The 26067-nt window shown below is 43.9% G+C and overlaps 2 protein-coding genes across 2 annotated transcripts; both read right to left on the reverse strand.

The window, feature by feature from the left end:
* Nucleotides 1–9484: 9484 nt before the first annotated feature.
* On the reverse strand, nucleotides 9485–14487 carry LOC122942510 (gastrula zinc finger protein XlCGF26.1-like). Its single transcript, XM_044300175.1, has 2 exons — nucleotides 14343–14487; nucleotides 9485–11442 (listed from the first exon to the last, which is right to left on the reverse strand). Exons 1-2 carry the CDS (start codon nucleotides 14470–14472, stop codon nucleotides 9746–9748), a joined length of 1827 nt encoding a protein of 608 aa, XP_044156110.1. The 5' UTR covers nucleotides 14473–14487; the 3' UTR covers nucleotides 9485–9745.
* A 7945-nt stretch (nucleotides 14488–22432) lies between these two features.
* On the reverse strand, nucleotides 22433–25615 carry LOC122941905 (oocyte zinc finger protein XlCOF7.1-like). The gene is made up of 5 exons (XM_044299402.1): nucleotides 25559–25615; nucleotides 25256–25435; nucleotides 25050–25173; nucleotides 22892–22974; nucleotides 22433–22552 (listed from the first exon to the last, which is right to left on the reverse strand). Exons 1-5 carry the CDS (start codon nucleotides 25613–25615, stop codon nucleotides 22433–22435), a joined length of 564 nt encoding a protein of 187 aa, XP_044155337.1.
* Between the last annotated feature and the right edge of the window lie 452 nt (nucleotides 25616–26067).

The raw sequence follows: 26067 nt of genomic DNA on the forward strand, positions 1-26067 counted from the left end.
TCACCTGAGTCAGAGGACAGCTGGCTGGAGGTAGGAGTGGAGCCCAGTGGCAAGGACCGCAGGCAGGTAGTAGGTGCAGGAAGTCTGGCAAAGGCGTAGTCGGTAGGCAGGCGGCAGTAAGCGTGGTCAGACAATCCGGATGGCAACGGTGGTAGCAGTTCAGTAGGTAGGGACAAAGCAGAAGAGTAGTCAGTAGGCAGGCGGTGGGTCAGGGCAGGTGGCAGTAAGCGTGGTCAGACAATCCGGATGGCAACAGTGGTAGCAGTTCAGTAGGTAGGGGCAAAGCAGAAGAGTAGTCGGTAGGCAATTCCTGGTCAGCAGTGGACTTCCAGTAGTAGCAAGAGCAGCAGATGAGGGGAAGCTTGATCAAGGCTCAGGAGCTCAATAATCAGCAAGCTAGAGTGCAAGGGGCTGGACTTATATAGGGAAGTACCAGGTGTGGGGAATCAAGGGTGATGAGCAAGGCTTGGCAAGACTGAGGTTATATAATAGGTTTCAGGGAGGAATGTCCAGAGAGGACGGTAGCCTAGTAAGCAGGGCTACCGCCTGGGATGTGGCTGGTCACGGGTTTAAATCCCGACAGTCATTGTGCCACTTGCTGGCCTACTCATACTGCTGCCAACTCCATACGCTGTCATTGTGCCACTCTGTAGCCTACTCATACTGCTGCCAACTCCATACGCTGTCATTGTGCCACTCTGTAGCCTCCTGATGCTGTCGCCAACTCCAGACTCTGTCATTGGGCCACTCTGTGGTCTTCTCATGCTGTTCCTACCCTCCCCACTTCATGACTGGGCCACTATTTTGCCTTTCGGCCTGGCTGACATCATTTATTTGACCTTTCTTCTGATCTGTCAGAAGGAGGGAAAAATGAGACGCCCAGCGGATCCTGTCTGTGTAGCAGCTGTAAGGCCTGTATGTTCCCATGAGAATTGGCTTAGGATTTGGTAGCCAAAAGCAGGAGTGGGTACAAAACACAGAAGACATGCAAGTATTCCATTCACGTGTCATCTCTGTTTTACATCCACTCCTGTATTTTTTGGGCAATAGCAATACTGATGGATTATTGAGCAAATGCTGACCGAGTGAAGGCGGATGCTCCACAGACAGGATCCGTTTTTTGGGTGTTATTGTTATGACGGATAAAAGGAAGGGCAAAATAATCAGTGACGTCAACACAAACTTACTGCTGACATCCTCTCCACTCTGTCGGGGGGGCTCTACTTGTATAAGAGTTTAATAGAACAGGTTCTGTAGACATCTATGTGGAATAAGCTGACGAGTAAAAGGAGTGCGCTTCTTCTGGACACTAACATGGACCTGTAAGGCTGAGTTCATACTTGCGTTATTTGGTCAGTTTTGGCCCCGTGACTGCCCAGAAAGTGAAGTGTGCAGTGATTCTAAGAGCGACGCCTGTCATCTGCATGTCATACGGACTCACAGTATTCTTTCACTACCACAGTACACCACTATCAAGGCTCTCAGCAGCTCGGAAATAGCATTTTTTTTACGCGTTTCGTCGCAAATTAATTTGATCCAAAGCAAATTTTTTCTGAAAATTCAGCGAACCAGCAGAATTAAATATTTTAGAAATTTCCTCATCTCTAGTCAGCAGGTCACAGTAGTTGCATAACTGAGGTGGCAGCAGGAGCAGCCGTACAGAATGTGATGGTGGAAAAGTGGCATTAGTGACATGGCAGAATGTGAAGATAGACAGACAGCAGTGACATTATGCGGGTGGCAGCAGCAGTCATTCAGAACGTGAGACCCCTATAACAGTGGAGCACCACCAGCAAGGCCAGATGTATTCATCAGAGACAGCCAGAAGAATGTGAAAATCCTCCTGAGTCCAGGCTTGGCTCATGGCATTACATGGGGTATGTGCCCATTACTTACACCAATCTACCCGAACCATTAATAAATAACATTACATAGATAAATAAATACACCGACTAGAGAGTGGAGGTAAAAATGGCCATGGCCTGTTTATTAAAACCAAAATTTCAACTTAACCTCCCTGGCAGTCTAATTCCTGTAGTATTTTCGTTCCCGAAGCAGTACATTCTTCCGGAGCTGCAGCTGGAGGTTCGCGCCACGCTCCGGAAATGCCCATGCGGACAGCACACTGTGTGCTTGTTGTATTTATCGGGCAGCACGGCGTAGAGGTATGGGTGCACGGTCAGCGGGTGTCGCCCCAGATACTTCAATAGAAAAACAGAACCGGCACTCCTTGCGATGCAATAGTGAATTATTTATTCGCCACTCTTAAGAAAAAGTGACACGCGTTTCAGCACGTGCAAGTGCCTTTGTCAAACACAATTGAGCAGTAAGTTGCATAGAAATGAACATAGGCATGTATTTAAATGGCCCGCCCTTGATCACATGATAGAAGCATTCAAGTCATGTGATTCTGACATCATGTTGGCAAGGTAAGTAAAATGGTTTACAAACATCTAATCTCATACAAAGATACAATTAATAGTTACGATCCTTCTGTTTCATCGATGATCGCGATAAGTAAAGCAACTACACTGCGGAGACACGTTACAGAATATAAGTTACATAAAGCGAGCAAAGAAGATAAATGTATCAAACAATAAGACTCCTATATTAGAATGTGAAACATTGCAGAAAACTGGTCACCGCATACTCTCGATTTAACCCTTTAGGTGACATAGTTTGAAGGCGGTGGATCCAGTAAGCCTCATGTTTTAGTAACAGCTCATTTCTATTACCTCCCCTTCGAGGTGGCAATACTTCTTCGATAATTGGAAAGCGAAGTTGAGACACATTGAAAATGCAGCGGGATGGGCGATCATCGATGAAACAGAAGGATCGTAACTATTAATTGTATCTTTGTATGAGATTAGAGGTTAATAAAGCATTTTATTTACCTTGCCAACATGATGTCAGAATCGCATGACTTGAAAGCTTCTATCATGTGATCGATGGTGGGCCATTTAAATACATGCCTATGTTCATTTCTATTCAACTTGCTGCTCAATTGTGTTTGACAAAGGCACTTGCACGTCACTTTTTCTTAAGAGTGGTGAATAAAGAATTCACTATTGCATCGCAAGGAGTGCCGATTCTGTTTTCCTATTGAAGCACACTGTGTGCTGTCTGCATCCATTCCTGAGCCTAGTCCTAAACTCAGACTCAACCAAACCATAACCATGCATCAGAGTCCATCCCATCACAGGATGAATATACAAAACCACCCTCCTTAGAACCATGGCCAACATTCAACAAAATACGGGTGGGCGGGGCACGAAGGATCCGGCTCCATGGGCAGGTGCAGATAAAAGGCAACCCGGCCCGCGAAGCACAGACACCTATAGCCTATTAACCGGCCCTTTCCACCAATCAGACCATTGTTACCAGGGTCCTGGTAACCCTACCCAGTACCCTGGGTTACAATAGGTCAATCAATCTGACCAATTAAAAGGGAAATCACTAGGCAGAATGAAACTTCTGCCCAGTGATCCTGACAGAAGCGGGAAAACTTTTAACTCCAAAATCACAGGATAAAAATAGCCTTACCATCACTGGGCAGAAAACCTTTCTAGCCCAGTGATGGTCAACTAAAGGTCAGCGGGCAATGCAAGTATTGCCGTGTGTACCCCTCCTTAATGTCCAGGATAACTTGGTCCCAGGGGCGTAACTTATAGGGGAAGCGGCTGCTTTGGGGCCCTGACCCAGAAGGGGCCAATCCAGGGAGGAGGACGACTAAAAGATTTTGACCATCCAAAACCCCCCCTCCATCTGTGGCAGATGAACGGGGTTACCCCCATATCAGTCAAACAACATATAACATACCTGGGACTAAAAATAGGCAAACTTTCTAGCTCATTGTACAATTTAAACTATCCGCCACTCATAGGGAAAATAGTGGCGGAACTAAAGCAATGGCACACGCTTCCTTTATCAATTCTAGGACGATGCCATTTGATCAAAATGATGAGTTTCTCCAAATTGCTATATCCTCTTCAAACTCTCCCAATACTGTTAAAACATACAGATGTAAACATCCTCAATAAAGCCGTCACTAAATTCATATGGTCGGGGAAGCGGTCACGGATATCCCTACAAAAACTGATGCTATGGAAGCCTGAGGGAGGAGTGAGGTTTCCAAAACGTACAGGGATACATCGCTTGCCTCATGAGACAGATAATGGACTGGTTTCATGACACAGATCACATCTCCAACAAAGATCTGGAACAAAACCTAGTGGCTCCTTGGGGCCTGGTGTCTTGCCCACATTCCAACTTGGCTGCTCTCCCCCAGAGGTCAAGAACTCAGTACTGATAAGAGATACAGTGGTATCATGGAAAGTCATCAGGAAAGCATTCAGACTTCCCCACTCAATCTAAAAAAAAAAAATGCTGCTTTGGAATCATCCTGAGTTTCCTCAGGGAAAACATGTAAGATTATCTGAGAACTGGAAATCCAGAGGGATAGTTAGGGCGGTACATCTGATGCACGTGGAGGAGAAACAAAGGTTGTCTCCACGGGAACTGAAGGAAAAATACTAACTACCAGACTCTTGCTTTCTAATGCAAGTGCTAGGATTTTGGAGGCACAAAGTTTGTGACTTATCCAAAAAAGCACCCACAAACACCTTTGATAATATTGTGGGAAGCTCTCCGCGAATAGTATCACATTTGGACCTTTACAGAGCCATGTCCGACAATTTCACGAAAGTTTTACCATCCAAGCTTTTCTACAAATGGGAACAAATAACGATGGATGCTAAGATCAGTGACAAAATCCTTGAAGGGTGCGCAAAAGTTCGCTCCTGTGTCATAAATGAGAGATGGCGGGAATCTTACTTCAAAATGAAGCATAATGCCATATATGGCTTTAACTTTCCAGCCTTTTCCAGGTTCCCAGATCACATCATTCATTCTCCCAAATTTCACCTACTATTTTGGCTAAAAGGACCTAGGAGTTTTAGTGAACAGCAAACTAAGCTGTAAAAACTAGTGTCAGGCAACTGCTGCCAAGGCCAATAAGATAATGGGTTGCATCAAAAGGGGCATAAATGCCCATGATGAGAACATAGTTCTACCACTATACAAATCAGACCACACATGGAGTACTGTGTACAGTTCTGGGCTCCTGTGAACAAGGCACACGTAGCAGAGCTGGAGAGGGTCCAGAGGAGGGCATCTAAAGTAGTAACTGGAATAGGGCAACTACAGTACCCTGAAAGATGATCAAAATTAGGGTTATTTACTTTTGAAAAAAGACGACTGAAATAACTATGTATAAATATATCAGGGGTCAGTACAGAGATCTCTCCCATCATCTATTTATCCCCAGGACTGTGACGAGGGGACATCCTCTGCGTCTGAGGGAAAGTAGGTTTGTACACAAACATAGCAGAGGATTCTTTACGGTAAGAGCAGTGAGACTATGGAACTCTCTGCCTGAGGAGGTGGTGATGGTGAGTACAATAAAGGAATTCAAGAGGTGCCTGGATGTATTTCTGGAGTGTAATAATATTACAGGCTATAGCTACTAGAGATGGGTCATTGATCCAGGGAGTTATTCTGATTGGAGTCGGGAAGGAATTTTTATTTTCCTCTTAAGTGGGGAAAATTTGCTTCTACCTACCTCACAGGTGTTTTTTGCCTTCCTCTGGATCAACTTGCAGGATAACAGGCCGATCTGGATGGACAAATGTATTTTTTCGGCCTTATATACTATGTACCAAGTGGTATACCCACCAGTAACACTTCTACTCCACTGGCACCTCAAGTTCTTCTTTTCTTTCAGATAAATCATTCCCTAGGATCCGATTTACCCTCGCTCTTTACTCTTTCTCCAAATGTAAAAAGCCAGCCTCAGATTTTTGGCATGCATTTGGTCATGCCCTCAGGTCTCAAAATTTGGGAAACCTCCCCCTCAAACCGCAAACATTGCTGTTTTACTATATTAGTGTATATTATACAAGGCACAGAAAAGAAATCAGCGGCACTGCTGTTGCTCGCCCCACAAACACTCCGTTTAGCCAGATGCAACAACCACGGCTCAGTAGATGCAGACAGATTCATGTGGTGCTCAGCAAAGGCTGATTCAAAGCAGACACATGGTATAAATGTAATGGTAGATGAAAAGATTTGCGGCACTCACCACTGTCTTGAAATTACTTCAATGCTTTATTTAATGCATACATGGAAAAGTTTGCAGGCTGGGGAGCGGAATAGCCCTTCAGTGTTGACGGCCGTTTCGCTCATAATTTGCGCTTCATTGGACCGCTATGACACACACATGCACAGCCGTGATATACAGGTCCTTCTAAAAAAATTAGCATATTGTGATAAAGTTCATTATTTTCTGTAATGTACTGATAAACATTAGACTTTCATATATTTTAGATTCATTACACACCAACTGAAGTAGTTCAAGCCTTTTATTGTTTTAATATTGATGATTTTGGCATACAGCTCATGAAAACCCAAAATTCCTATCTAAAAAAATTAGCATATCATGAAAAGGTTCTCTAAACGAGCTATTAACCTAATCATCTGAATCAACTAATTAACTCTAAACACCTGCAAAAGATTCCTGAGGCTTTTAAAAACTCCCAGCCTGGTTCATTACTCCAAACCGCAATCATGGGTAAGACTGCCGACCTGACTGCTGTCCAGAAGGCCATCATTGTCACCCTCAAGCAAGAGGGTAAGACACAGAAAGAAATTTCTGAAGGAATAGGCTGTTCCCAGAGTGCTGTATCAAGGCACCTCAGTGGGAAGTCTGTGGGAAGGAAAAAGTGTGGCAGAAAACGCTGCACAACGAGAAGAGGTGACCGGACCCTGAGGAAGATTGTGGAGAAGGACCGATTCCAGACCTTGGGGGACCTGCGGAAGCAGTGGACTGAGTCTGGAGTAGAAACATCCAGAGCCACCGTGTACAGGCGTGTGCAGGAAATGGGCTACAGGTGCCGCATTCCCCAGGTCAAGCCACTTTTGAAGCAGAAACAGCGGCAGAAGCGCCTGACCTGGGCTACAGAGAAGCAGCACTGGACTGTTGCATGTCATTCGGAAATTAAGGTGCCAGAGTCTGGGGGAAGACTAGGGAGAGGGAAATGCCAAAATGCCTGAAGTCCAGTGTCAAGTACCCACAGTCAGTGATGGTCTGGGGTGCCATGTCAGCTGCTGGTGTTGGTCCACTGTGTTTTATCAAGGGCAGGGTCAATGCAGCTAGCTATCAGGAGATTTTGGAGCACTTCATGCTTCCATCTGCTGAAAAGCTTTATGGAGATGAAGATTTCATTTTTCAGCACGACCTGGCACCTGCTCAAAGTGCCAAAACCACTGGTAAATGGTTTACTGACCATGGTATTACTGGGCTCAATTGGCCTGCCAACTCTCCTGACCTGAACCCCATAGAGAATCTGTGGGATATTGGGAAGAGAAAGTTGAGAGACGCAAGACCCAACACTCTGGATGAGCTTAAGGCCGCTATCAAAGCATCCTGGGCCTCCATAACACCTCAGCAGTGCCACAGGCTGATTGCCTCCATGCCACGCCGCATTGAAGCAGTCATTTCTGCAAAAGGATTCCCGACCAAGTATTGAGTGCATAACTGAACATAATTATTTGAAGGTTGACTTTTTTTGTATTAAAAACACTTTTCTTTTATTGGTCGGATGAAATATGCTAATTTTTTTAGATAGGAAATTTGGGTTTTCATGAGCTGTATGCCAAAATCATCAATATTAAAACAATAAAAGGCTTGAACTACTTCAGTTGGTGTGTAATGAATCTAAAATATATGAAAGTCTAATGTTTATCAGTACATTACAGAAAATAATGAACTTTATCACAATATGCTAATTTTTTGAGAAGGACCTGTATATATAGGCATCCACCCGACCAGCACTCAGGTAACAGGGAGGTGCTCCCACAGGTGCGCAACGTGTGCAATTAAAATCAAGCAATGCAGACAGGACCAGTGTGTGCACTTACACACAGCGCAACAAAGTATATGAGCAACAAAGTAACATAGTGTCAACATCATGGCAAAAAGTTACAAATGCATAAAACGGGTATAAATAGATATGGAAGTGGATAAATCAGCAGGTTATTCATAAAAATACTGCCATGTCATTTAAATAATTGAAGCCGTGCGGACCCATGGCGCTGGTTCTCATGATCCACCGTGCCTCCCGTTGCAGCAAGAAGCGGTGGCGATCACCACCCCTAGGTAAGGGTCCCATGGCCTCAATGCCAGCAAAAGAGAGACTCGAAGGATCGCAACCGTGGACCGCACGGACATGGTCGATCAGGCACCTTCCAACACACCAAGCTACTCGCCCACAAAATGTTCCTCTCTTCCTCCACTCGATATTCCTGGTGGCCAAAATAGTAGTATTACACCACTGGCTCTCCAGCTTAATGCCAGACATAGACAGTGATTTCACAACTGAAGATACTGTTCAGGTATGATCAGATCGAGGCAAAAAGGCACAAAGAGCTCTGCTACTAAATTCTTCTGAAAATGGAAGACTTTTCTGACCACACATTTCATCCCCTCTGAAATCTCAGAGATAGTCAAACCATTCCAGCATACCTCCTCGTACCTAATCTCCTCTTTAAAAAAGGGACTTTGGGTGCTATTCCAACTTAACCTTCCCTTTCCCTCCCCTTTTTATGTTTTTTCCAATTTTCGCAGATGACACTAAACTGTGTAAAGTAATCAACACTGAAGAGGACAGTATACTACTACAGAGGGATCTGGATAGATTGGAGGCTTGGGCAGATACGTGGCAGATTAGGTTTAACACAGACAAATGTAAAGTTATGCACATGGGAAGGAATAATGCAAGTCACCCGTACATACTAAATGGTAAAACACTCGGTAACACTGACATGGAAAAGGATCTAGGAATTTTAATAAACAGCAAACTAAGCTGCAAAAGCCAGTGCCAGGCAGCTGCTGCCAAGGCCAATAAGATAATGGGCTGCATCAGAACGGGCATAGATGCCCGTGATAAGAACATAGTCCTACCACTTTACAAATCATTAGTCAGACCACACATGGAGTACTGTGTACAGTTCTGGGCTCCTGTAAACAAGGCAGCAACTAAAGTAATAACTGGAATGGGGCAACTAAAGTACCCTGAAAGATTATCAAAATTAGGGTTATTCACTTTAGAAAAAAGACGACTAAGAGGAGATCTATCCCATCATCTATTTATCCCCAGGACTGTAACTGTGACGAGGGGACATCCTCTGCGTCTGGAGGAAAGAAGGTTTGTACACAAACATAGAGGAGGATTCTTTACTGTAAGAGCGGTGAGACTATGAAGCACTCTGCCTGAGGAGGTGGTGATGGTGAGTTCAAGAGGGGCCTGGATGTATTTCTGGAGTGTAATAATATTACAGGCTATAGCTACTAGAGAGGGGTCGGGAAAGATTTTTTTATTCGCCTAAAGTGGGGAAAATTTGCTTCTACCTGACAGTTTTTTTTTTTGCCTTCCTCTGGATCAACTTGCAAGATGGCAGGCCGAACTGGATGGACGGATGTTTTTTTTCGGCCTTGCGTACTATGTTACTATATATTCTAATATGCTGATTGCTGAAAACCCATCTTTATCAGTTGCTTCATGATATAGATGGACTATTTCAAACAATGTATAATTCCAGAAATCTTGGTATATTTCCCTCCCCTTTTTTCAAATTTTTTAATGTTTCAATAAAAAGAATAAAAAAACTAAATACATAAGAGAGGTCACTAAAGGGCTAAGAATAGAGATGGCTTTTCTCTGTGAGTTTTTTGATGTGTAACAAGAGTTATTTTCTGACTAAAACATTTTCCACATTCTGAGCATGAAAATGGCTTCTCACCGGTGTGAATTCTCTGATGTACAACAAGAGCTGATTTCTGCAGAAAACATTTTCCACATTCTGAGCATGAAAATGGCTTCTCCCTGGTGTGAACTCTCTGATGGTAAGCAAGTGCTGATTGGTGCCTAAAACATTCACCGCATTCTGAACATAAATATGGCTTCTCTCCTGTGTGAATTCTCTGATGCGAAACAAGAGCTTGTTTATACTTAAAACATTTCCCGCATTCTGAGCATGAAAATGGCTTCTCTCCTGTGTGATTTCTCTGATGTACAACAAGATTTGAATTACCGTTAAAACATTTCCCACATTCTGAACATGAAAATGGCTTCTTCCCGATGTGATCTCTCTGATGTACAACAAGAGCCATTTTCTTCTTAAAACATTTCCCACATTCTGAACATGAAAATGGCTTCTCTCCTGTGTGATTTCTCTGATGTACAACAAGAAGTGAATTATTGTTAAAACATTTCCCACATTCTGAACATGAAAATGGCTTCTCCCCGGTGTGATTTCTCTGATGTGCAGCAAGAACCGGTCTCTGCTTAAAACATTTTCCACATTGTGAACATGAAAATGGCCTCTCTTCTCTGTGAGTTTGTTTATGTGTAATAAGAGTTATTTTCTGCTTAAAACATTTCCCACATTCTGAGCATGAAAATGGCTTCTCTCCGGTGTGATTTCTCTGATGTACAACAAGAGCTGATTTCTGCTGAAAACATTTTCCACACTCTGAGCATGAAAATGGCTTCTCCCCTGTGTGAAATTTCTGATGGAAAACAAGTGCCGCATGCTGCTTAAAACATTCACCGCATTCTGAACATGAATATGGCTTCTCTCCTGTGTGAATTCTCTGATGCGTAACAAGACCTTGTTTAGACTTAAAACATTTTCCACATTCTGAACATGAAAATGGCCTCTCTTCTCTGTGAGTTGTTTGATGTAAAATAAGAGCTGATTTATTGCTAAAACATTTACCACATTCTAAACATGAAAATGGCATCTCCCCTGTGTGATTTCTCTGATGCACAACAAGAGCAGATTTCTGCTTAAAACATTTTTCACATTCTGAACATGAAAATGGCTTCTCTTCTCTGTGAGTGTCTTGATGTTTATCAAGAATTGATTTCTTCTTAAAACATTTTCCACATTCTGAACATGAAAATGGCCTCTCTTCTCTGTGAGTTTTTTTATGTAAAACAAGAGCCGATTTCTGGCTAAAACATTTCCCACATTCTGAACATGAAAATGGCTTCTCCCCGGTGTGAACTCTCTTGTGTATAACAAGAGATGATTTATGGTTGAAACCTTTACCACATTCTGAACAGGACAATGGCTTCTCATTTACGTGTGCTATTGGATGTTTAGCACCTCTTCTGTGACTTTCATTCTGTGTTACAGTCTGTGATAAATCAGAAGATCGGACCTGTTTAAAAGAATCAAATGATGCATTGTGGCTGTGATTGGATGGATATATATCTTTCATATTGGCATGCTCTTCATATGTATCTCGTGTGATACCACAATCATCTACTTTAAAATCCAAAGATACCAGATGTTTCTCTAAGTTCCTGGTAAAGTCATCTGCCAATAACAAAATACATTTTATTATTGATGAATAATATACCAAAATATTCCAATGAAATTTTATTACATTTCAGTATAAAAAAAAGAATTCACAGAAAGGTATAGCACAAAATACAAATTCCCTTCAACCTTCACCCAATCAGTCATTTTAAATACATATAAATAAAACATTTCCTAGCGTTGGACAAAAGGGGCTGAATGTCCCCTTAGTTCCCCCCACCATAGGTATCTACCCTAAGAGTCCCTTTCACAGTAGAATTCCTGTTTAGTGTACTCAGAAGAATGCCCCCTTGATGTCTCCAAAAGGTACTTATGCCCCCTTAGTGGCCCCAAACAGTACTTATGCCCCTTATAATACTTCCATTTAGTGGCCCCACAACTATGCTCCCTTTGTGTCCCCTTCTACAGTAGTACTGTCCCTTAGTGAAGCTCCTGTACTATGAATAAAATTAATAAAGTAATAACGAGCACATCATGCTCTTCCCAGCAGCAGACATGATGTGATGACGTCATCTCTCCTGCTGAGCTGAGGAGAGCGCACAGGCCGGGGGATTATCTCAGGTCTGTGCGCTCTCCCTCTCAGCCCAGCAGGTACAATGACATCACTGTATCACACCTGCTGCTGGGGAGAGTGCAGGCCGGGGAATGAGACCTGGGCTATAATGGATGACAGATACAGCAGCTGGACTCGGAGGGAGGAGAGTAGAATGGACAGTAGGAAGCACAGTCCTGTCACTCTCAAGTAAACAAACTGGATGGCACGCTCCATAAAATCATCTTTTTTTTTGTGGATTAATATTAAGGGCCTGCGATTCAGATATAAACACCATCCAATGATAATGAAAATTCTATCACTACAGATGAACTATTTCTTGAAATTTATTTCAGGTGTAATTCTGATGACTCAATCAGAAGAGTCAATTAGGGAATGGTAAATAATATGTGATCCAGTATTACTTGGTGTTTAATGTAGAAGATTTATTATACTGCACACTGACACCATTTATACTGATACAAAAGGGCGATGGAAGGTCCCACCAGATACCAACGGCCATCTGACCAATGATTGCTCATAAAATCTGTCAGATAATCTGTTGGTGTAAATGCATCTTTAGATATAAACAGCAGATCTTGATGATTTGCTCGCCCAAATGCATTCAGCATGGCAGAACATTCCTCCGACAATCATTAACCCCTTAGTGACCAGCCTGTTTTGGGCTTTAGTGACCAAGCGTTTTTCTTCCTTTTTTAATTGTCGCGGTCCAAGAGCTATAACTTTTTTATTTTTCATTCTATGGAGTTGTGTGTGGGATTTTTGCGGGACAACTTGTATTTTTTATTGGTATTATTTTAGAGCAAATGACGCTTTTTGATCGCTTGTTATTACGTTTTTTTCCGCGGCAACTAAGAATAATTAGCAATTCGGTTTGTTTGGTTTATGTAATATTTATGTAGTATGGGTCGTTATGGACACGGAAATACCAAACATATGGAGGAGATTTTATTTATTTTTTGCTATTTTTTTCCATTGAAAAGCGTATTTTCAATGGGGTAAAAAAAAGCCAAATTTTTTATGGGATTTTTTTAATTGAAAAAGTGATTTTTTTAACCATTTAATAGTTCCACAAGGGGACTATAACAGACAGCTTTTTAAATTATTTTAAAATGCAATGCATTATCTCTACAGTGCATTGCATTTTAATGTCAGTGCTATTCTGACATTGACCACCAAGCTGCGCCAGAGAGGAGCAGCCTGCTAGAAATTACTCCAGCCTAGTCTGGGGCCTACACGAGACCCCAGCCAGCCTTCACACACATCGGCATGGGAGACAGAGGGAGTCCGCTCCCTCTGTCAGCACTTTACATGCGGCAGGCGCCACTGCCCACAGCATGTAAAGTGTTAAACAGCCTGGATTAACACTACTGCCAGTCCGAGCTGTTAGAACAGGGCCGCGGCTCTCTTGCGAGAGCAGGGATCCCACTCCCCTCTGAACGGGGGACCCATGCAGCGCTTAGACTGGGCAGCCGTAAAAAAACGGCGGCTTAGCCTAAGGCCCCTTAGTGACCGCTGTAAAAAGGTGTATGGGTGGTCACTAAGGGGTTAATAACCCCATTGATAGCATGTCAAGGCATGTAGGTGAATTTATTTATGCACATGTAAGAAACACAGATTAATACAGATTTTTACGAATTTTTTGAAAAATAATATAAGCCATATATTGTATTGGTATCCTGTTCTCAGCAACTTCCTGGTAATTAGTGCCTATACTTGTCCTCTCAAAGCCAGTGTGAGTGAGTACTGTCTGTCTGGACAACCGGCCATTAGCATCAAAGGTACTGTAGCTGTTAATTATCTAAAGAATGGCTGACAATTGTCCAGTAGGTGGTACATGGCTAGTGGGGCAGGAAATTGCTAGAAAACCATGAGGAACAACCAAAAAGATGTGTCCAAGCCATAGTCTAGACAATGCTAGGACTGGCTGTTAGGAAGGAAGGAAGAAGCGAAGAGGCAGAAGAGAGAAGGAGAAGAGAAAAGAAAAGCGCTACAGAAGAGGAAACCTGGAGGGGCCAGAGCAAAGACCGGGACTGGAGAGACATGAGAAGACCTCTGTATAGTATCTACACTGTACTGTAGAGGGATAGGAATTTGTGGTTTAGTTATCAAATGGTCTTGGGAGTAACTTTATTATTAGTAGTAATTATTAGTAATTGTTATTGTGTACAAGTCTCTCCGTATGTGATATTATGTTTGTTCCTTTATACTTTCATATATACTCATCAATAATAATAATAATTGTAATATCATTATTCCCACATTGCACAATATATCTATTTTTTGTATTTGTATAAGCAGAATCTTAGAGATCTCTCTGCTTTACTTAGTGGTCACTACTCACCTGGGCGGTTATCTGCAGGAATGTCCTCTGTACTCTGCTCATCACCCCTCACATAGGTCTCTGTAGGATTAATATTGTTCAGATCTTCACCCGGATTCACAAGCTGTGAAAGAAATATTGTAGAAGTCATCAGACGGTTGGAGAAGTCGTGAAGAAGGTTTTATATGACCTGAAAAGATCAGTAATTAGAATGAGGACCAAAAATGACCGGACAGCAGGAGTTATCTGACCCAAATATCTGCAGGTCTCCTGTATAAATCCAATCTGATTGCTTCATTATTCCAACCAGTTTACAATGCAGGGAGAGTAGCCCTTATATTCCATCCCTAACATTACATTGTGTGTGCACCTGTTGCCCTTGCTGGCCGCCCCAAGGCTGTGAAGCCGGTAAGCTAAAGTTCTCTCGGTCCGTGGCTTATTTACCTCCTCGGAATGGGCATAATCATCTGCTCTGCTGCAGCCAATGACTGGATTCAGGGGTAACATGTCCACAAGAAAAACATCCCCACTAAAGCCAGTCATTGGCTGCAGTAAAGCAGGTGACCATGCCTGTGCTGGCGAGGGAGCAAACAACATTTACTGGAAGATGGGCACACAGGAGCTGGCACACATAACCAGAGCTGAGGGTAGCAGGTACGTATGACTCTTTCCATAGTACAGGCTGCGGGCACATGTAAAAAGTTACTTATTCCTGAACAAACTCTTTAATGCTGTCTGCCTGTTCTATCTAGAAGTTTTGGGATGACTGCAGGCATGAAGATACTGTACCTCGTATAAGGGACAGCGGAGAACACAGGAGAGGTGAGAACTGATTATCTATCACCACTAGAACACCCTGATTATCACTGTTTATAGTATAAGGACAGCGGAGAACACAGGAGAGGCGAGGACTGATTATCTATCACCACTAGAACACCCTGCTTATCACTGTATATAGTATCAGGGACAGGAGAGGCGAGAACTGATTATCTATCACCACTAGAACACACTGCTTATCGTAAAAGGACAGGACAAAACACAGGAGAGGTGCAAACTAATTACGATTATATGATTATTATTATTACTATTAATAGTACCTTCCAAAAGCCACTGTACTTTTTTTTAACAAACGCTGCACGACTAGACTTATCGCATGCATCATTCAGGGAGCAGGTGTTATTTCTCCAAAGCAGCCACAATGTTCCTGCAATTGTCTCTGACCACCTTGCCCAGTTGGAGTTAGGTGAGGACACAGCCAGCGCGGTTGTTTGCTGCTTGATGCACTTTAGAAAGTATTTGGCTATGTGGCTACTATCACCCAGGGAGATCAGCTCTAAAACGGCATGGCAACACTTCACATGATAGGAAGAAGGGGGAGTGGGAGCGATGTTCTGCCCTGCTTCTGTTTGGGACAGACAGGAGGATAGTCATGGAGGAGGCCGATAAGTAACTGGTGTCGGAACAAACGTGGAGGTGTCAATAGGACCTGGCCTTCTTGTTACAGTGCTAATGTAATGATCTAATGGGCTATGAAAGGCATGAACTGTTCCAGTCCGTAACCGTTGCTCCAGGTGTCCATTGTGTGCACCTTGCTGCACAGCTAGAATTGCAAGGAGTGGCCTACATTCACCGCCACTTGAGAGTACAAAGCAGGGATGGCTTTTTTTTTTTTTTTAAATGCCAGCTAGATAACTTCTAGTGAGGCTGAGCACATGCCATTAGCCCCCTAATAGCAACAGAATCCACAAAGTGATACCACAGAGACTGCACCACCAGCAACTTGTGCAAGCAGAGTTGTTTCTTGGCCACACATTCCATTATCGATGGCTGATGGTGGGACAGAATAGGAGGAGGCATAGTCTGAGCAGGAGAAGCAGTAACTCATGATGACTTGGACACAGTACTGCACGTGGATGCCGCCTGGCTGCCACAAAGGAGACCAGGAGAAGGAGGAATCTCTTGTTGTGGCAGCTGGCAGACACCTCTCTCACTCCCATGGCTTATTGTAATCTGGCAGATCTTGCACAGGGCATTGCTTTTGTTTTCCAGCACCGTGGAGAAGAACTGCCAGACAGGAGATACTTGCACACTCCACACAGAGCTAGCTGCAGCCAGGCTTGTTTTAGGTCTGGCACGTTTTCAGCCTGTGACCACAGTATCATCAGCATCACCAGTTCCCAAGCTGACAATACTAGAAGCAGATCTGGCCCTGGCAGGTTTTGGGAGGTTCTAACTGTATGTTGCCTTCACTCTGTATTGCTGACACTGCCACCATCCTCTTCCTCTGATGTTACCTTCTTCTCAGCACCCTTATCTAGCTCCCAAATCCTGTCCAACACACAATCATTGTAAGGCCTCTTACACACGAACATTTTTTTTTTCTGTTTACGTTCCATTTTTTACAAACCGTTTACGGAACCATTCATTTCAATGGATCCGCAAAAAAATAGGGAAGGTACTCCGTATGCCTTTCGTGTCCGTATTTCTGTTCAAAGATAGAACATGTCCTATTATGGTCCGCATAACGGACAAGGATAGTACTGTTCTATCAGAGGCCAGCTGTTTCGGACCGCAAAATACTGAATAAGCCATATGGTCGTGTGCAAGGGGCCTAATAGTTCTCAACCTCTCTGCCATAAAATCTGTGATATGTCATCATAGGCTTCCTAGCCCCCTTCAGATTACCTGCTTTATACTTGCCTTGAGTTCCACTGCTGCTACCTGTCACGGTGCGAAGTGAGGGAAACTGCCCACCGTACAATGGGGAACAGATAGGATAGCAACTAGGCCTGGATGCCAGGATCAGGGAGCAGGTCACCTCCTATAGCGTCCCTAATCCTCGTCGTAACTCCTAACTGTATGAGCTGACCTGGATGGTAGGACGGCTCATACCCAGGAAACCTAGGACCCTGAGTCGCCCTGATAATCCCTCAAATAGAGAAAGGGGCTGAGACAACCTGTTCATCCCAGACACGGATGAACAGGAGTCTCACTAGCCTAGCTGCCAGAGAAGGGACAGATAGTGCACCGCTACTAAATCGTTAGGCAAGAGCCAACAGACAACACGCACTTACCTGCCGCGACAACAACGGCAACTGGACCGCCATGTAAACAGGATGCATGGCGGCCCCCGGCAGAGCTGCACACTGACTTGTAGCTCCCCCTCCGGGGAACCCTGAGACCCCCTTCCGGAGGTACACAACACGGGTGACATGTCTAGCAAACATGCTGGGCTACAGACACCAACAGACCAGACATATAACAAGAACAACTAGACAAGACAACAGCCACCCATACATAAACATCACCAAACATATGCAAGGGTAGTGAGAGGAAGGAAAACAATAGGAAAACATAGGGGAGACATCGATGTCCCACTAGGTGGCCCTCAAGGACTGGGCAGATAAAACACCCAGGGGACAGGAGCAAGCTCCAGCACCAACAAAGGCTGGAGTACAACTGACTCCAGCCTGGAAGCCACAGATGATAAACAATAAGTGGCCACAACCAGCCAGGACGTTAACCCCTCCAGCACCAGACAGGGGAGGAACTAGGAGAAGGGGAGCAAAACACATACATGCTGCGACAACAAGGAGTTGCCCGTGGCAACCAGCATGCACGGGAATGTGTCACAGCGCACAACACCGAGGCTGTGACACTACCACTGCCCCTACCACCACCAGTGCAGCTACAGGTGACTCTACTCCTACCACCACAAACACAGCTATGCATGGGGTGCCCCTCCTCCTCCGAATCTTCTCCTCATGGTAGTCTAAACGCTGAGCCATCCAGTCCACAATTCCATCCTGTGTGTCCTCAATAATATTAAGTCAGGGAGAACTGTGGCCAACTACTACTACTCCTGGCAGGTACAGATACTGCTGGTACTACATACATTCTGACTCTGGGAGGAAGAGACATGGGTCTCTCTTCCATTTCTCAGACATTTTATTATGAGGCCTATGAATGAAAAGTCAGGGGTTTGGTACAGACAGATTATTTAACAGTACAAACAAAATGGCAAGTGTGTTTTTTGTAATTTGAAGAGAGTGGCACAATTAAATGTCTCTCCACTTCTAGAAACACACTCCACACTGGTATTGACAATTTACTTTCTGAAAAATGCTGTGAAATGTCTTGAAACTATGCTTTTAATATCAGTGGTAAAACAATGAAAACTGTGTACTAAAATGTCTTTGAAACGCACAGTCTGATGTACTAATATGTCCACTAACACAATATAACAATGCAGCGTTTGTTGTAAATTGTCTTTGAACTATGTGTTTAGTAATATGGATATAAAATTGGTGTTGTTGCTGTAACATGTTTGTGCTATAATGCAACGTGTTTAACCCTTTGAGGACCTTGTGATTTTCAGTTTTTCTGCTTTCATTTTTCATTCCCTGCCTTCCTAGGGCAATAACTTTTTTATTTTTCCATTCACATAGCCTTAAGAGGGCTTGTTTTTGTAGGAAAAGTTGCACTTTCCAATTCCTCCATTTAAAATTGCACACAATGTAGTGGGAAGATGGAAGCACTCTACCAACTGAGCCACCACACCTTATCAAGGAGACCAAATAAACCTGGTTTACCAACTCTAAGGCTGGGTGCGCTCAGGCTGTCTGAATGATAGCCCGCCTCGCCCCCCGAATCAGACAAGCATCGGAAGTAAGCATACATGGCTGAAGAGCAGATGTGATGTCACGAAAAGCTGGGGTGGGGGCCCAGCCTTGGAGGCATGAAATCAGAAAATGAAACTGAGAGCAGGCTGCCAGACAAGCTGAACAAGTGAGGTGGGACAACCACTTTAAGCACAGTTTCAGGATCCGCTCACTCCCTTAATACTTTCCCTAGTCGAATTCCCTCTCTGTAGTGTTCCTATCACACTATGTTAGTGACTTGTGTCTATAATCGTTCTTTGTCAGACTCCGCCCCCTCCCCACTTCCTCCCAACGTCATGTTATCCACAGTCCTCTACCTTCTTCATGGTTTTCCTGCTAATACTGACATTAAACACACTGGGCACTGCTTTCAAGTGATTGATCTGAAACTAATCGCATAAGCTTTGCTTTTGTATGGCAGACCAATTACGTATTAGTTTCAGGGACTCGTTGTCTAAAGTTTAGACAATGAGTCCCTGAAATTAATACCTTCAGAGTAAAGATGAGCAAATTGAATCTAAACTAAATGGATTCAGTAAGAATGTTGCAAAAATTGGTCTACCATACAAAAACAAAGATGTCTGGTCTGTATGTCCCTAAACATATCATGCTGCAGAAGATGACATCTCTTTGGCCCCTTGCAGACAAGCGTGTCCGGATTAGGACCGGATCAGGGTAAATCATGCGAGTAGTTATGCAATTGCAGTCGGTTTTGACTGCGACTGCGTTCCGATGTTCAGTTTTTATCACGCGGGTGCAATGCGTTTTGACCTGCACGTGATAAAAAACTGACTGTGGTACCCAGACCCGATCTCAGATTTCTTGACTGAAGTTCGGGTTTGGGTTAGGTGTTCTGTATATTTTATTATTTTCACTTATAACATGGTTATAAAGGGAAAATAATAGCATTCTTAACACAGAATACTTACTAAAATGTGGCTTTAGGGGTTAAAAAATAAAAAAAATTAACTCACCTTATCCTGTTGTTAGCGCAGCTGGCATCTTCTTCTTTCAAGACCTGCCAAAAGACCTATGATGACGTAATCGCGCTCACTACGTGGTGAGCGTGGTGACGTCAGCGCAGGTCCTGCTGAATGAAGATAGAAGATGTCTATCTTCATTCAGAAGGACCTGAGCTGACGTCACTGCACTCACCACGTAGTGAGCGCGATTACGTCATCAAAGATCCTTTTGCAGGTCCTGAAAGAAGAAGAAAGAAGAAGATGCCGGCTGCGCGATCAAGTGGATGAGGTGAGTTGATTTTTATTTTATTTTGTAACCCCTAAAGCCACATTTTAGTAAGCATTCTGTATTAATAATGCTATTATTTTCCCTTATAACCATGTTATAAGGGATAATAATACAGTAAATTGACTTTAATCAATTTACTTCCATCATCTCCTAGCAACCATGCGTGAAAATCGCACCGAATCCGCACTTGTTTGCGGATGCTTGCGATTTTCACACAGACCCATTCATTTCTATGGGGCCTGCATTGCGTGAAAAACGCAGAATATAGAACATGCTGCAATTTTCACGCAACGCACAAGAGATGCGTGAAAAATCACTGCTTATCTGAACAGCCCCATTGAAGTGAATGGGTCCGGATTCAGTGCGGGAGCAATGCGTTCACCTCACGCAATGCACCCGCACGGAATTCTCGCCCGTGTGAAAGGGGCCTTAGAGTCTAAACCTTTGCTCTTCTAGTGTAATGGATAATGTAGAGATGAGATCTTCAGCAGCATGATATGTTTAGGGACATACAGAAGACAAGGAGGAGCAGCTGGTGGGGAGGGAGCTCTCCAGAGGGATCTGATAAATGATGCTGTAATCTTGTAGATCACAGGATGTCAGCCACACAGGAGAGAGACAGCAAGCCTCAGACTGGAGGTCAGACTAGAGATCACATGACCAGGTGTCCATAATCAAAGGTTCAAAATGGATGGATGCATCTGAGCAGCTAGAAAATTGTGCTGATGAAAATAATCCTGTATAGCTTTTCCAATAATCAACTTCCAATATTATCAGGGGCGTAGCTGTAAGGCAGGGGTGGGGAACCTCTGGCCCGCGGGACCATTTCACGTGGCCCCCGGCCCACTGACAGAACATATTGTAAAAATGCTAATGACAGCTTCCATTATAGAAGCGGTCATTAGCATGCGGAAGGCACAGGAAGGTGAGAACAGCGCATTGCTACCTGTACTCACCTTCCCCGATCTTCTTCCAGCCCCACACTGTGTTCTGACACGTACAGTTCCAGGACGTAGTGCATGTAGATGTGCACTATGACCTGACGCTGTGCACTGAGGCTGGGGGGCCTATTGGGGGTCTGATCTGAGGCTGGGGGTCTGATCTTAGGCTGCGGGGTCTGATGAGGTTCTGATCAGAGGCTCGGGAGGGTCTGATCTAAGGCTGGGGAGGGTCTGATCTGAGGCTGATGTAGGCTAGGGGGTCTGATAGGAGGGTGATTTGAGGCTAATGGAGGAGGGGGCAGATCTGAGGCTGAGAAAGGGACAAAGGCAGGGACAGTGACAGGGAGAGCGAAAGCTGGGTGAACCCCTCTTTCGACCCCTCTGGGTTTAGCTTGGCTGCCATTAATGTCAAATAAGAACTAAATATATAACATTTTCAACTTAAAAATTAGACTGCTATATGTGGTCAAAATGGCGCCTGTACTATTTGTAATATATAGCGCAGGCGCCATTTTGTGCTGCAAAAATATAGCGCTCTAGATTTTTTTAATTGAAGAGCAATTTCTGTAACTTACAAATATAGCCGGAAAAACATTTTAAGTTGAGAATTTTGTTTGGCCCCCGAACGATGTTACAAATATCCAAATGGCCCTTGGCAGCAAAAAGGTTCCCCACCCCTGCTGTAAGGGCTGCAGTCGCTACTGGGCCTAGGAGCCTGAGGGGGCCCAAAGACCCTTGTGCCAAATAAGAAGACACCGGTACTATACAAAGTTCATGCAGGTCAAGTTACATCTCTGGCTGGAGGGAAGGGGTAAGGTCAAGAATTTGGCATGGAGCAGGGAATGCAGTTTCAATTTTTGCCTCAAACAGCACAAAGGCTATGTGCTTCCCTGCCCCTGGCCACAAAGCACTGAGGGAAGGGTCCCAAGCTGAACTCTTGCACTAGGGCACATGAGCCTTTAGCTACGCCCCTGAATATTATATTATACTCCATGCAAGTAAGAAGGATGACATGCATCTACATGTGCTAGAATAGAATCCATGGTATGATCTTGGTACTGCCATTCTTATATCAAGGAGACACCAGGAGACTGCACCCTAGACTACAAAACCTTTGAAGATAATGATGCATTTATCTCCTGATGTTCATTTTCAAGCTGACAATCCGAGCACAACTTTGGTTGACCATTTGTAGTAGAGCATGGTCCAGGCCTTGTGCAACCACAAAAGATCTGCAGCAGTTGACAGAGAAGGCCATCTAAAAAGTCTCTACAGGGAGAAAATAGTGAGAAGATCCTGACAACATGTAACGTCTATGGTCAGCTGTAATCCTGCCATCTCCGTCTTTCTCATTAATACAAGGATAAATCATGTAATACTGAAGGATAAAACAAGACTGAACACAAGATCTTCACAGTCTTCTACAGATCAGAGGGGACATTTCATGAGACCTTATCGCCATCTACCTGCTCATCCTGTGGGACATTGTGATGTTCTTCTGAACCAACCTGTAGAAGAAGAGGACTGGCACATCTCTCCGGTGTTCTTATCTCTTCCATAACTGTAGGAAACACATCCAGTGACTGAATTCATTCCTTACATACAGATAATGAGAGGACGTGTGTATTTAGTCATGTCTACTACCTGGTGATATGAAGGGCCGGTGATCCTCCATCATGATGTCCTTATATCCATCTACCTGATCATCCTGTGGGACATAGTGATGTTCTTCTGAATTATCCTGTGGAAGATGTGGACTGGGACATCTCTCAGGTTTTGTTCTCTCCCTCTCTTCCTTAACTGTAGGTTTATCAGAATTAGGATTAGATTGGATGGTCAGCCATCTTGTCTTAGTTATACATCTTGGGGCACATTTATTAAGACCAGTGTTTTAAATGCTGGTCTTAAAGCCCTAAGTTGGCGGGGGTTCCGCCGAAGTTATGAAGAGGCGCAGGCCCGTTCCCTTCGCCGTCCACGCCACACCCACAATTGTAGACCTGGCATGAGGGTGAAGTTGCAGATAGTGGCGCTAGTATCTGTTGCATCGACATCTGCCCCTTGAAATACGTCTAATTTAGGCTTATTTCAGAATAGTAAAGGACCCCCCTTGTGTTTACACCTCAAAAAGGAGCTAAGCTAAAAGAGTTAATCACCATTTTGAAGTGAATACGGAGTACTTTTAATACTAACTACTTCTGCTGAGAAAAAAAAGGCCTTTAAGTAATAAAAAATATGTTATGATAGAATGGTTACCTTTAGAAAGCAGATAATATTTGCACTAGAAGTTGAAGCCTTGGCCAAGATAAATGTATTTGTCTATTAAAAGTAACCATTTGCATGTTTATGATCATGATCGATCCTTGCTGTTGGACCGGTGATAAATCAAAGAGCCCATCTTGGTTTTATGGACCATGGGGCTCTTTGGAAAGAAAAATGAAGATTGGTACTTGAAATGGAGAGGATTAATGGAAGACCCCAGGAATAAATTATTTATGCAAGAAGATTGTGATAAGGAAATTTTTGTTGTCGGTGTAACTTGTGTAGATCTATGGTTACATAAAAATGAAGATGGAATGATGTAATCTCTGTGTAAAACACTGAAGTCTACGTACAGCGACACACTGCGGAAAACTTTAATTAAAATATGAATTATGAGGTATAAAGGACGGTGTCCAGGACTTATAACAAAGCGCTGCCTTTTACCATGGCTGTAATTCACTTCCATTTACCTCTTATGCCATAATCTGCCTAAATTTTACATTGACTTCAATGCTGTCTTGCTGCTCTTGTCCCAGAATAAGGCCTCATTCACACGTCAGTGTTCGGTCAGTGATTTCCAGCCGAGATTTTGAGGCAAAACCAGATGAGGCGCTAAACACAGAACAGGTACAGATCTTTCCCCTATTCCTTGTCATGAACCCACTGTGCCAGGTGTCCTACCTCCTCCAAGTGAGCCCCGCATTATTTACAGTACCCCTAATAGTGGGGATAGACTTTCCCGAGAGGAACACCAAGTCGCGACCTCTTGAGAAGGATTGACACACGAGGCAGCTGGTCCAGATGGACCAAGGGGTACCTGATCAAGGCCAAGCCATAACCATGAGCAACAGTGCAGGACCAAAGGATGAGGCAGAGGCAAAGTCAAACAAGCAGTAGTTCTGGGCAGGTGGCACAGGTATAGGTCAGGCAATCCGGTTTGGCAACAGGAGAATCAAGGCAAGCTGGCAAGGATCAAACAGGTAACGGAGTCCAGAAACACAAGCGTGGGTCAGATACACAGGAAGACTAGCAGAGATATCAGCAACCTTTACAGGACACAAGGACCTTGACGCTCAGGCACCTGGGAAGGGGGCTGAGCCACTTGTATATGTGCAGGAGGGCTAGGATTGGTCAGCAAGGTCATATGAGCCAACCCATAAATCCCATAAAGTGACGCGCGCTAAAGGAAGTGCTACAGACAGCAAGCTGTAATCATGCTGTGCTCAGGGCTGGAAGGAAACTGTGGAGCGGATCCCAGGACAGACTATGCCTGTAAGGAAAGAGCCAAGGACTGCAGTGATGAATGGGGAAACACCGGCAGCAGATCAGCGCTGAACAGGGAGCTTGCGGCGATAAGCAAGGGGACATTGGCTCATAGCAGCCGCTGTTACATAACTTATGTGTGTGGGGGGATAAAATCCTGGTTTTGGCTCACAATCACTGATGGAAATCACCGACGTGTGAATGAGGCTTAAACGAAAGAATCTTCTGAGGAAGAAGTTGCTACAAAAGGTTTATGTTGCCAATTTCCAACAGTAGGAAAGACATCCAGTGACTGAATGAATTGCTCACATACAGATAATGAGAGGACATGTGTATTTAGTCATGTCTATTACCTGGTGATATGAGAGGCCAGTGATCCACCATCATGATGTCCTTGTACAGATCTTGGTGTCCTTTTACATACTCCCACTCCTCCATGGAGAAATAGACTATGACATCCTGACACCTTACAGGAACCTGACAACACAATGATACAGTCATCACCTAGAAACCTTCATAGCGTTCCTGTATAATGTCCTAGCATTCCCAGCAGTGTTACCTCTCCAGTCAGCAGCTCAATCATCTTGTTGGCGAGTTCTAGGATCTTCTCTCTGTTGATTTCCTCATGTATCAGGGGGTGGGGTGGAGGCCCCGTGATTGGACTCAGGGTTCTTCCCCATCCTTCAGACACAGGGGCCTGACAGCGCTCACTAGAGGTCTTCTTCACTACTGTGTAGTCCTGGTTATGGAGAGACACAGTAATAAATATCACTCCATATATGTCCAGAGTCCCTCACCTCTCCAGTCATGTCCATCTGTTAGTAACATAGATAAGATGATGTAATGTGACAGCATCTCTCACCTCTCCAGTAAGCCGGAAGAGGATCTCTAGGGTGAGATTTATTATACTCTCCGCCATCTTGTCCCTGTCCATTCTTGTTGGGTCAATCAGGAGAAGGTTCTTATATAGAAGATCTCCACTGAGCGGGTCCTATATTGTAGGAACCTGAATGGAAAGATGATTAGACAATGGAAAATCCTACAAAATCCCAAGTAAAATACAATTCCCCCTAAAGTGATGAAAATTGGCTTCTACCTCACAGTTTTTTTTTTGCCTTCCTCTGGATAAACTTGCAGGATGACAGGCCGAACTGGATGGACAAATGTCTTTTTTCGGCCTTATGTACTATGTTACTTATGTACTATAAGAGGAGACAATAAAGTGTAGATGTTGTGTTCTCTCTTTTTATATAGATTGAAACATGTGTAAGGTCAAGGCAGTTTCATGGTATGTCACATCTTCACACGACCCTACAGCCAATAGAAGACGTCATTAGTGATGTCAGTATGAAAAGCATGAGACCGCTATTG

Source organism: Bufo gargarizans, chromosome 6 (genome assembly GCF_014858855.1).
Source record: "Bufo gargarizans isolate SCDJY-AF-19 chromosome 6, ASM1485885v1, whole genome shotgun sequence".
In the NCBI taxonomy this organism is placed as follows: domain Eukaryota; kingdom Metazoa; phylum Chordata; class Amphibia; order Anura; family Bufonidae; genus Bufo; species Bufo gargarizans.

Bases quoted from the DNA above. Each gene is read 5' to 3' on its own strand.
- LOC122942510 (XM_044300175.1), bottom strand. From the start codon at position 14,472: ATGACTTCTACAATATTTCTTTCACAGCTTGTGAATCCGGGTGAAGAT. The intron at 11,443-14,342 runs GTGAGTAGTGAC...TGTTATTGGCAG, and splicing joins TCCTGCAGATAACCGCCCAG to ATGACTTTACCAGGAACTTA.
- LOC122941905 (XM_044299402.1), bottom strand. From the start codon at position 25,615: ATGGCGGAGAGTATAATAAATCTCACCCTAGAGATCCTCTTCCGGCTT. The intron at 25,436-25,558 runs GTGAGAGATGCT...CTCCATAACCAG, and splicing joins TCTTCCGGCTTACTGGAGAG to GACTACACAGTAGTGAAGAA. The intron at 22,975-25,049 runs GTAATAGACATG...ATAAACCTACAG, and splicing joins CTGGCCTCTCATATCACCAG to TTAAGGAAGAGAGGGAGAGA.